General features: G+C 41.0%; 1 protein-coding gene across 1 annotated transcript in view; it reads right to left on the reverse strand.

Moving 5' to 3' along the window:
- Positions 1 to 12,031, reverse strand: part of ZNF532 (zinc finger protein 532) — a 35,862-nt gene that overhangs the window by 4,554 nt on the left and 19,277 nt on the right. The window contains 3 exon segments of the mRNA XM_009637393.2: positions 716 to 828; positions 6,459 to 6,737; positions 10,427 to 10,589. Of these exon segments, the coding sequence (XP_009635688.2) occupies positions 716 to 828; positions 6,459 to 6,737; positions 10,427 to 10,589 (555 nt within the window).

A 12,031-nucleotide genomic window follows, 5' to 3' on the forward strand; every position in this document is an offset into this window, starting at 1 on the left:
AAAAAAAAAAAAAAAAGAAAAAAGAAAAAAAAAAGGCAGTACTGTAGGTGTTCTGAAACGGGGACAGAGACCCACAATAGGCTTTCTGCTCAAAGGGCATGCAAAAACCAGGCACTTGCTGCCTGTCGTATACCCGGAGAAACCGTGCCACAGAGAAGGGCTGCAGCTCGCGGCTCCCTTTTCAGACTCGGTTCCACATACAAAACTAGGAATGAAGAGACACAACAGGAAGTTTGGGTCATGTATCCTGTCTGATTGACAGTGGCTTTTCTGTTAAGTTGGGTAACGTCTCCCCAGCCACTTAAACATCACTAAGGATTTTTAGACATCACACTGTTTTATCTATGAGAAAAATACCACGAATACTGGCTTTGGCAGATTAGAAGAGCAGGTTGTATCTTTGGGAGAGCACTGAAAACCAAGTTCACCTCTGTAGAACTATCAGCCATGCAAACTCTCAGCTCGGCGACGTTCCAGATTTGCTTGCCAAAGCCCCTGAAAGACAGCGGGCTTCAGGTACGTGCCTTCCCAGTAGCCTGCTGTGTTCTGTGCATGCAGGACAGCCTGAGCAGTTTGGCCTGGCTCTGTATCTAAATACCCGATTAATTTGAATGAATGGGACACTGGCTTTTATACAATCACAAAAAGAAATTCATCCAACAACAGATTTTGTTGGTTTATACTCTGGTTCTAAATAAATAAAAGTAGAACTTACGAGCACGTATAAACCTTCCTAATGCCTTTGTGCTTGATGCGATTGTGACGACATAAACTATGGGAGGAACTGAAGGATTTGTCACACTGTCGACACGGATGTTTCTTCATTTGCTTTAAAAAAAGAAGGAAAATACATTAATTAAAAAAGCGTAGTAAAAGTAGCACATGTGTCAAACCTGCAGTAACTGGAAAGAAGCCTCACTGACCAGTGCCTTGGTACCATCTTCGAGTACCCACCGCTCCTACAGCACACTGCGCGAGTCAGAGGACCCGGGCCTCTTCCAAAGCAGCGTGGCCAGCACAAGTTACACGCACACCTCTATCACCAGTTGTAAACTGGTGTCACAGACCGGATGAAGGGAATTTGTTCCACCAAAGCAGCAAGGAAGATCAGCGATTGTTTCTGGATCAGGGAAGGCGGTACAGCGAGAGGTTTGCTTGCACTATGAAGTAACCCTTCCCTTCCCATCACCGAACTACGTCTGCAGTTGCTGAGTGACAGCTTGTCAGTCACCTACAAGGAGGGGTGAAGAACATGCAAGGACCAGAGCAGAACATCACGGACACTGTCACACTAACAGAGCTCAGAGAAGTCATGAAGGGATGCGAGGTACGGTCTGATGCCAACCTGAGGGACGTGTTTGGGGAATTCTGTGGGGTTTATGTTAAAGCTATACTACACTGGAAGCAGAAAGAGAAGGAAGCTTAAAAGGGTGGAGTGGTCTCCATCTATTTCATCCCAGCGAAACATGGCCACAGGAGCTCTATTATCTGAGGAAATCACATCTCCAAAACGGCGGACTATTCCAAGAAGGAATGAATGACATGGTCCCGTCGCTTCAATTCCATCAGTCCCGGAACTCAGTCAAAGGGCCTGTCTCATCAACCCGACTAGCCGCAGTTAGGAAATTCAAATATTCCCAAACAGACGTCCCGCTTCCTTTCACAGGTAGCTGGATCATTCAAGCTCGTATCTGCAATTTTTTGCTGTTTTGGCAATAACAAGGAAATCAAACCAACATTTTGGAAATCGAATCCAAAGACTGAGCAAACAAATCTAATTTAAGACCTTTCCAGATTACTTTTCCAGTTCATTTTTCAAAAATCCAGTCAGGGCCAGGATCCCACACTCATCATTCAGTATGATTCCTGCCAGAATCAACATGTCCTGGGTCTAAAAAAATAAATGGATTTTACTGGAACGTCCCAAAAGAAATCCGGATTGCACAGACCCAGATTTCAAGTGTTCCAGTCCGAGGGAGGGCCTACGCCTGCTGGTCTGGTACAAGCGAAGGGATGGACAGTTTCATACAGTCAGGTATCTAGAGGGAAAATCATGTTCCTTGGATTGCTTTTTCCTGCTCTAGCAGCGATCATAGTTCTCCTCCATAGTGTCAATAACACTCTCTTTCCTGCATTTTTTGGGAAACTGAAAAAAACAAATAATATAATTTTATTCTATTATTGCAACTGAGGACACCAAGTGAAAAACTTGGATCAACGCTTCTTGACTCTTCTGGAGAATCCACCCAAGGCCTGTCCCTGTGTTCCAAAGTACTCAATAGCAAAGATTTTCTTTATGGAATAACATAAAGGGTTTGGCTTACTTATTCTTACCTTCTGAGGAAGTGACAAATTCCTAAACAACGGAGACGTACAATAATCCACATGGACATTTTAGTATGACGAGAGTCATTTTCTGGCACCTAACATTCATTATTATTATTATATTCTCAATCCTACAGACTAACAAGCTCAAGCCATACAGAAATGCTTAAGGAAGGGAAAAACATCCATCCTATATTTGTGCTCCCAGTGCTGAACTCTGCGTTGATGTTCGTATTCTCCCTAATGGCCACGCTGCTCAGGAACAGCGACAGACAAGCCAGGGGAGATCTGCGGAGGTGATGTCACTACTGACAATTACCAGTTCCTGCAGTTTGGAGTGAACGGTGGAAGGTTTGTGCACAGGAAAAAGTGATGCCTGGAATGGCTGAAGGAGTAAGAGCTGTTACAGCGAGACGAGAGACCTTTCGCTATCAAGACCAAAATCACATGGAGCGTGGGGGAAGGAAAGAAAAGCGGTTTTGAAAGGTCCATCCATGCAAATGTGAAGCAGCCCATTAGGAAACATGATATGGTAATTTTATTGGGGCTAGTCAATATAATGCTGTTAGAGGCACAGTACTATTCAACCTAGACTTCCTTTCACGTTTAAAGGCCAATTAAAATAAAAGGAAATCAACGTATTTTGCTCTTAAATTGTTAAAGGTGAAAACTTGACAGTGTTTACACACAGTGCATACTCATTAATGCTAATGCTTTAATCAATACATTTTGCAGTATGGTTTTGCAGTATGCTTATGACTGCAATGCTCTGGGAAGAATTTATAAAATAAAATAAAATGTGATGTCCTATCAGGGCTTCTATCAAGAAACAGCCCTGCACCATGCTGTGCATACATGCTCAACCAGGGCAGCCCATGTACCTTCGCCGAGGCCACCGCACAGTGCAGCTGCATCAAGCGCTTGGCCCGAAAAGCAGCAGCAGGACCCAGTCCCTCTCAGAACATGAGAGGCGCTACCTGGGGTAACAATCCATAGCACGTACTCGTTCTAAATTTGTTGGGAAGATTCTGGATAGAGACCCAAATGGGATTTTGGATGCATTAGTTTCTGCAATGGCAGCCAAAACCAAAAGAACTAAAAAAATTAGTTCTGTAATTAGGTGCAGCAGGACCTGTTGTACAGCATCTTGTCTTTACACGAAGAAAGAGGATGTTCAATTAGATGCACAGCAAGCCAGAATTAGTGAAGCAATCCCTGCTTAGAAAACATCTGTCCTTTCACAGAAACACGTATTTCTACCTGGCTGAGTGCAGACATACGTGATCCAGCTTCAAGCCAGGAGCTGTACAGACTTGTTAGAACCACTCTTTGTCTGGGCTAATAACATTTACTATTTTTTTTTTTTTTTTAAAAACAGCACTTTTAAGATGAGGCAGAGTCACACCAAGGTGGCTACAGATTTTCCTACCCCACAGTTGGCTTACCTTCAACCAGCTCAGGAAGAGGATACAGAAAATGTGGATCTGTCTGTCTGTCTGTGCAGACGTTTCCCAGTAAGGTCTGGAAACTCAAGACTCTGTCCAAAGAGGACACACATGGCAATACCTCTCCTAGTAATACCTCTGAATAATCCAGCCTGGGATCAGCTAAGAAGGGTTACAGCTCCAGGCTTTCACTCTGATCCTGCACAAGCAGCAATTAGAAGTTTGAAACTAATTATCTTCAAGTACCTTACGTGACATGTGAATAGGTCATGAATTGCTTAATTAAAGTTTTTAACAGATATTCTGCACAGATCATTTTAGAGCATTTAACCCACGCCTATCATTCTTAAGAAAAACAGACTAGGAATTAATTGCATTAATTATTAGACCCATATCACACACTTGGTTAACTTATGGTCATTTCTAGTCTCTCCACAATAAAACGTATCCATAAAAGTTTTGGTTTAGAATATAGTAATTTTGAAAGCTAACAATTACCGAAAATTTCGAGAGGTCTAGAAGGAACATAGCAACTGGTCTTTATCACCCATTGCTGAAAGACACGGAGTTGGATCTCTACTCATTTTAATAGATACATGCCTCCCACGTTACCCCGCTTGAAAAGGGATAAAAATTAGCACATAAAGGTAAGCAATGAAAGAGGCCTTTGGACCGGTATTTGAGTGCAACAATTATCTAATATTTCATATTAAGAGCTGTTCTTGAGGTAACATTGCACATTCTTACTAAACATCAGAGGTAGAAAGATACATATTTAAAACTAGCATTTTGAAGCATTACCAGTGTGTGACTAACCGTATTTTACATGCCTTCTGCCACTCTGCCCTAGATGTGATGGGACCGGGTGTCGTTCTCTAGTTCACCCTCAAGTGATGGTTTCATAGGGAGGCTGCGGTGTTTTGTTTTTAAGAATTGCATCAAAGTAAAATGCACTTGGTCTTAAACTTAGTTCTGCTTGCTGGTAAAGCACTGACGAATTAATATTTGGACTAAACGGCAAAAGAGAGTTGACCAACAGTTTATATACTGCTGAAGAGATTGATTTGACAGAAAATTAAACTGTGATTGTACCAGGATTACAGGATCAGAAACAGGTATCAGTGCACAGGCATGCCACAGGGACTGCAGCATGCTTTAGGGAGTTTCTTTACAGGCACTACCCAGCAGGGGTGTCAGGAATATACCTGCTGGGCCTGACACTGAAGCACTTAACAGTTCCTTGGTGACCTCAATGGGCAGAAATGCAAAAATGGTCTTTTAAAGCAACTGAAGAAATCAAATGGAGACCACAGGATCTCAGCTGTTTGTCTACTTTTCGTGCCCTCAAGCTGTAAAAGGAGAACCAGGAAAAACAAAAAGTAGTTCTGTGAATCATAATCCTTTGGTTTTGTGTGTTTTGTTCCAAGAGCAATGTAGCTACAGGACTCTACAGCAGGAAGGCTGAAAGAATGGTGTGGGAGTTACTGAAGGCAAGGAGAAACATGGAGATAGTCTCCTGTCAGTCAGGTTGGGGTGCCATTTGCTTGAAGTTGTCATAAGAAAATTAGAGATAACACTCAGCAGTCTGGCATTTTTAGCTTTTCCATTAAATGTTTATAAACAGAATAAAATAATTTGCACAACAGCTTTAGAGAGAAGCACGGTAATTTGAAGGGACCCAGAAACCTCTGGAAATACGCTATCATTTACTATAGCGTATCAGCAACCTGAAAACTACAGATTTTCATGAAGGGTGATTCTTCTCCACTTAGACAAAATACGTCTGTTACCCCTTCCAGTTCTGCTCTTACATTAGCACAGTACATTAGTTTAATTCCCTGCTTCCCAGCTGACGGAAGAGCCAGACCGTTTTCGCTAGCACGTGGCAAGGGACAGGACTGGTAGCAGACGACTGCCGTGGGTCAGCACCGGGCCAGAGCTTGCTACGGTCTGTCTCAAACGCAGCGACGAAGGGCCCATCTGGGGATCAGTCTCCCTATTGCCTCCCTGCCAGTCTTTTAAATTTGATTTAATCGGAAAAGCTATGGGATGCAGCAAGGACATCAAGCTGCCTTTCTGCTGACTTGAGAATACATCATCCCCACACTTCACTTTCAATCCACTTTAAGCAAGCTACCTCAAATCCAGCTGGTTTAAATACAAAATATAACTTGTTTAACTCAGCCTACTTGTTGGCTGAACCTACAACTGTAAGCTTAGAGCAACGGCTCGACCTTAGCGTGAGCCTACCTTTAAAATGAAATGCTGTTTGGCACTCATTGGAGCAATAAAACAAGGCTCCATTCCCCGCGTCTAACAGTTAATGGATTTTCAAGAGGGCGAGGGAACTGAGAAAGCACAAAGGAAGAAATGAGAACCTGGATCAGATTAGATGACTGGGACGAAACACTGAAACATCTTTCACTCTTCCCACCTTGAAGAAATTTTGGTACTAGATGAACAAGCCTGCAATTAAGTAAGAGCGTGTGGATTTTCTTAGTAGAACTATGTAGAGAATGACAAAAACTAAGCAGCCAAAGAGAGAAAGACGAAATAGATACAAGAATGGAGAAGAATAACGATGGAACTTAGAAGTCATTATTTGCAAAAACACAACCGAGTTTGGAAAAAAAAGACTTCATATTTCTGGTTTAATTCACTTTTTGTAATTGAGTATTATTAATTTACCTTTCCATGTTCTTTCCTCATGTGAGAGATGTAAACGTCTCTCTGAGTGAAGAGCCTATCACACTCCCAACACGTCCAGCCAGGATTAGCGACTTTCTTAGGCTCTGCTTTCTTTATGGGAGAAGGAGATTTCTTCTCCAACTTTTCTGTTCCGTTGACAGATTTTGTGTCCTCTTTGTTGTGACTGGCCGAGTTCTGAGTTGTGGGTTTAGTACTGAGAGGCAGGTTTATCCCCAGGTTTGGTGGCCCCTCAACACTTTTCAAAGTTCCATGCATAGACTACAATAAAAGAGAAGACAAAAAAGTACAAAACTAACATAGATGTATACAGTGCATTGACAAAATGCAAAGACCCCTGAATCAGAAGTCTGTATTACTTTGTAATACTATTATCAGATCACGTTCTTAACTTAAAGAAACATGATTAAGTAAAAGCAAGGCCTAGCATTAAGAGAAACTAGTCAGCATCACTAACAGATACCCCATAGCTAAAGAGACATTTTCTTCAGAGGCTACATATTTTCATCAAAAAAAAAGAAAAAAAAAAAGAGACTTTGTAGGCGAAGTTTAAATTCCTATTTAATAGGGAGGAAAAAAGGGCTCAAGAAGTACTTTAATTCTTCTCTTTACTTACCTAACGTATTAGTTGAGCATCCCCATCTCAAACTATGTGACTTAGAGATTTCCAAGGAGGAGATGTTTTTACTGACAAATTTGGACTTGGCACATTGGTAAATAAAACAAGAAAAGGCAACTCTGGAAAGATCAGGCAACTATATTGTCTGGGATATATTAATATTTTATGTTGAGGCTGAGTTAAGCCCTGTCCTACTCCATGCTCAGGTTATGAGCACCCTAATTAGGGCTACGTTTCTAACAGTCCTTAGAAGCAAAGGTGCGCAGGGCTGATGTGGTCCCCGAGACCAGGGGACACCTAAGAGGTGTCTAACAAGCTGTTGCCAAGTGCCCTGCAGCTCTTAGGTAGTGACCCTTCTTCACCGATTTATTTCTAGACTTTAAGTAAACAACCAGTAAGAAGGGAAGAACTCTTCCACCTCCTCCTTCCCCAGTTTCTGGGGGCAGTTGCACATGCTGAGTCTACCAAAAAGATGACTAGTTCAGGAAGAGCTGGGCTTCGGCTGTGAGTCTGAGTTTCATATATGAACATGGACACAACAGGAATGAGTCGGCGGGGTTCTGGGCCACTAAAGGGAACTGCAGCCCGGAGTTAACATACCATTGAACGTGGATCCACTACCGAGGTCTCTGTCACATCTAAAGACTTGTCCTTTACAATGACAATGTTCTCATCATTTCATCTACTGACCTTTATTATAACTATCCTGAATGATGTGTCTAGCCATCCCAAACATAATTCTTTTTCCCACAGGCAATCTCAGAAACAAAAAACATTCAATACATTCTTGATTCTGAGAATGTTAGAATACAAATCTGGTACTCCAGTGCAATACTTCAGTATGAAGTTCTTTTGTAAATCCTGTGGCTTTTGGGACTACCCGCTGGCTCTACAGCAAATATCAACCTGATCTGTAGAACATATTCTTCTATTTAACAACTTATAAAAGAAAAGCCAGTAATTTAAAAAACTAAAATGTTATTAAAAAGGAAAGCACACAGGACCAACTGACAGGCTCCAAGAACAAACTGAAATTGTGTAGTGAAGGAGGAGGTTGCCTTTAGTATCCCACTGCACCAGGACAAGAACAAAGCAGCACGGGGTAGGGGGGAAGGAGGTTCCTATACTTTCAGGCAACTGAAGATTGACTTGGAGATTCCATCCCAGCTCAACTTGTCAGCATGGAAGATGTTAGTGCTCAACTTTTGAAATGTCTTTTAAATGCAATACTTGAAATTTAATTTCTTATTTGAAAATAAACAAAAAGCACTAAAGCATAACATGGAGTCACAGTCATCACAGCACACCTCACCAGCAGAACTGGGAGTCTTACACCTCCAGTCCGGACCTTCGCGCCCTGTTCTCACTGGCTGTAACTTGTAGCTAGACATTACAGAAAAATGAGACATACATTTTACCAACAAGAAACATTCACATCTGCAGGAATTATTCCAGGTTATTTTTTGTTGCTTTAAGTAACCTCCTTCTGAGCTTCTTTCTATCCCTTCCTGTTCTATTTTCATCCAGGTTGTCTCTGCCTTGATGGTTCATGTCTAGCCATACCAATTACTTTCTGTGCACCTGGCCTGGGCTCTGCTCTTGTCCTCTCCCCAAGTCCTTTTCTGTTTTTATCTATACCCTGTTACTGCTTTTTTTCATTCCCCCTTAACTGAAGTCCAATTTGTACTTTGCTGCTGCTGTCCCTACTGCTATACACACATCCCAAATGTAAAAGCACTAGCAATTCTGAATAAAAGCAGCAATACTGTTACTGCACATGTATGTTCTAATCCTCCACTTTCATTCTCAAAAATGTCTGAATTATTTAGAGAGAAACATGCTAAAAACCCACTGGTTTAAAGTACAAATATTGGCATGGAACACTAAAGCCAAAAGAGTTAGTGCCCCAATAGTAAGTAACTGGAAGTATCTTTATCATGGGAGATGCTGAGCAACCCTAATCTATGCAAGAACAGCTTCTGGCCCTAACTACAGTCAGATCATGCTCCTAAAATAGTTGTTTTCAGGTCTTAAAGAAGTAGTTAGGTACAGATATAACAATACTTTTACAATAATACTTGAGTCAAGAAAAACTAATTACGTAAATAAGACATACACTGTAATATAAGGAATTTGCCTATTTCATGAAAAAAAGAAGCAATACAAGTAGACCAAAGGAAACAAAAAATAGGACTTGGCATTGCTGCATGCGAGGACCATTTAAGATATCTGGCATAAACTAAGAGGATTCTTACAGTAAACATGACCTAGTTGAGAAATAAAGAAAATACCCATTCCTCATATTTCTGAACATCTTGGGTCAGTCCTTCCCTATCTCCTCCTCAAGTTTAACATTGGCTTTAAGACCAACTTTTTTTTCAAGAGTTGTGATCTTGTTTTCAACACAACTTCAGAGACTTCTGAGGTTACAAGTGCCATAGTTGAGACTAAAATGCAAAATTATGTTTTTAGCAGACACGAAAGATTTCTGGCTTTCCACTGTGCTGTATACAAATTTTACTAAGACTTACGTGTCGCAGCAAGAGAAACCCACTGAATTAAGTGCTACCATTCTGGACTGCAATACTTTGCAATAGTGTAAATAACTTCAGCTGTTACCAGGCACCAGATCATGATAACAGAGCATAAGAAACTGCAGCACTGATAACAGATTTGGTATATAAAACAAGGTAACACAGCATATTTAAAATACACAGATAACAAATTATAGCCAGGGGACTGCTGGCTCTTGCAAGGATGACAGTAAATCTTCTTTAGTTATCAGGGTGAGAAAATCCACTTCAAGTCTTTTTCAAAGCATGCATGTGTTCATGTTTGTATGTAAACGCACATGCAAATAACCTCTGCATCTATTCAAGAAACATACTGGTTCCTGCTGGTGACTTCTGAACATCAAACGTTTGATTTTACAATGCACCCGGCATTCGCAACTCCTAGCGACTGGAATCATACTTGGAATACTGTAAATCAGGCCCCATGCTTGCTAGGGTTGGGCTAACTGACTTCACTACACCCATTATTATTTTGCTAAAATGACCTGTTGAATGCAATGCCCCGAGATATTCCTAGCATACCAAAATCAATATTCATATAGAAAAACTGAGTTAGTGACTGCATCACAGAGACACTGAAGACGAAACAAAATACATTTTAACATTTGAGAACATCATTCACAGATTACTCTCTTGAAATCATTAACATCTCTCTCAGCAGTCTCCTTGGTGTTCTGTGCTTTTACAGCATTTTCTCACAGCAAATATTGCACGACAAATGGTATCTATGAACGAAACAAGAGAAGATGCCTACACACCTTGATATGATCCATCATAAGCTGTTTCTGTGCATATAGAAGAGAACAGTCTGGACACTTGAAAACAGACACCTTCTGGTTTTCAATGTGCTGATCAAAGTGGCGATAGAGCAAAGGTTGTAGGGTAAACACAGTGTCACACATAGAGCATTTATATATTATTCTAAAAACAGAAGTACAATAAACAATGTCAGTCATGTTGATGATCTGTTTGCACGAATCACGATGTTAACTTTTTTTCTCAGCAGAGATACGATCTGACATGTTTAAGCAATCATTTCACACTGTCTGGAAAAAGTTAAAATTAAACCAAAACATCCTCCAATTTCAAAATATGGGAGCAGTAGAAACCCCACAAAAATAGAAACAATAAAAATCATGAAGAAGTGCAAACAAGAAGCCAGAAAACAACAGCATATGCCAGTTACATATATAACACCAACATCTGCTCAGGATACTCTGAAAGGGAAATGCCTTCAGCTTCTGAACGCACATCATCGCTACAGGACAACGCAATATACCTCCTCCAGGTTGCAGTATGTTCCAGGGGGTGATTGATTTGATCATAATTGGTAATACACTTCCAGAGAAACTTATTTTTGGCAATGCACATGGCTTTGAACTTCCTGAATGCCAAGCCTAGACTCTGTCAATGCTCTGAAGCTGGAACATCACAGGACGGCATTTCCCGGGTTTGCAGTTCCAGGCCTCTGCGAATCTGCCCATGGAAGCAACGCAGCGACACCACCAAAACCACAGCCGCCCCGCTCGGAGCACACGCGACTTCTGACATTAGCTACCGCCATCTCCCATTCCGACAGGCAATATTCTAGCCAAAATTGTAACAGAAGCTATTGGTGTTTTAGTAGCTGTATAACTGGTGAAGCAATGCATCTATGGATATAACTTCAAAAGTGCTTTAGAAATGTACAATTAACAAACAACTAGGGAAGTACTGGACACTAAAAGCATGGTCCCTGAAAATGAATATGACAGCCAAAATTCTGTATCACAAAACGCTAAGAAAGTTATTAAACAATCTGAACATAGTTGTATTTTCAGCAGATCCCTGTTAAGTGTCTGTGCAACAGAAAAACCGTAGGGAAACCAGAAACATAATCCTCTGATCTAAATGCTGCAACAATACTACATGCCAATAGTTTGACGCTTGTTTCATTTTGCTGGTGATTTTATAATGAAAAGTACAGTTTAAATTGCATTCTACGTAATTATTTACTTGATACTTTGCTTGCTGGTTTTGCTAATCTGCATATTTGATTGCATTAAGAATGATTTCCCTGGCAACTAAAGGTGAGTAATAAGATCAGCCATTCCAACTGCAACCCTTCAATGTACCTGCTGGTAAATAGTAAGCAGTTCTATTCCTCCAGAAACACCACTTTTTAACTTGGGAAATGAACAAAAGGAAATGACACATGAAAGAAAACTAACAAAGGCATTTGCTATCGATCATCAGATGAAAGAGAGCTCTAACCCACTAGCCATTGCCAGGGGTAGCACTGCAGAAAAAGTTCAGCTAAAATAAAAGAAACCCAGCGACAGGTTCTGGTACAACGACAGGCGCTTCCTCTGAGGAAGCAGTCC

Source organism: Egretta garzetta, unplaced genomic scaffold (assembly GCF_000687185.1).
Source record: "Egretta garzetta isolate BGI_Z169 unplaced genomic scaffold, ASM68718v1 scaffold384, whole genome shotgun sequence".
NCBI classification, from domain to species: Eukaryota; Metazoa; Chordata; class Aves; order Pelecaniformes; family Ardeidae; genus Egretta; species Egretta garzetta.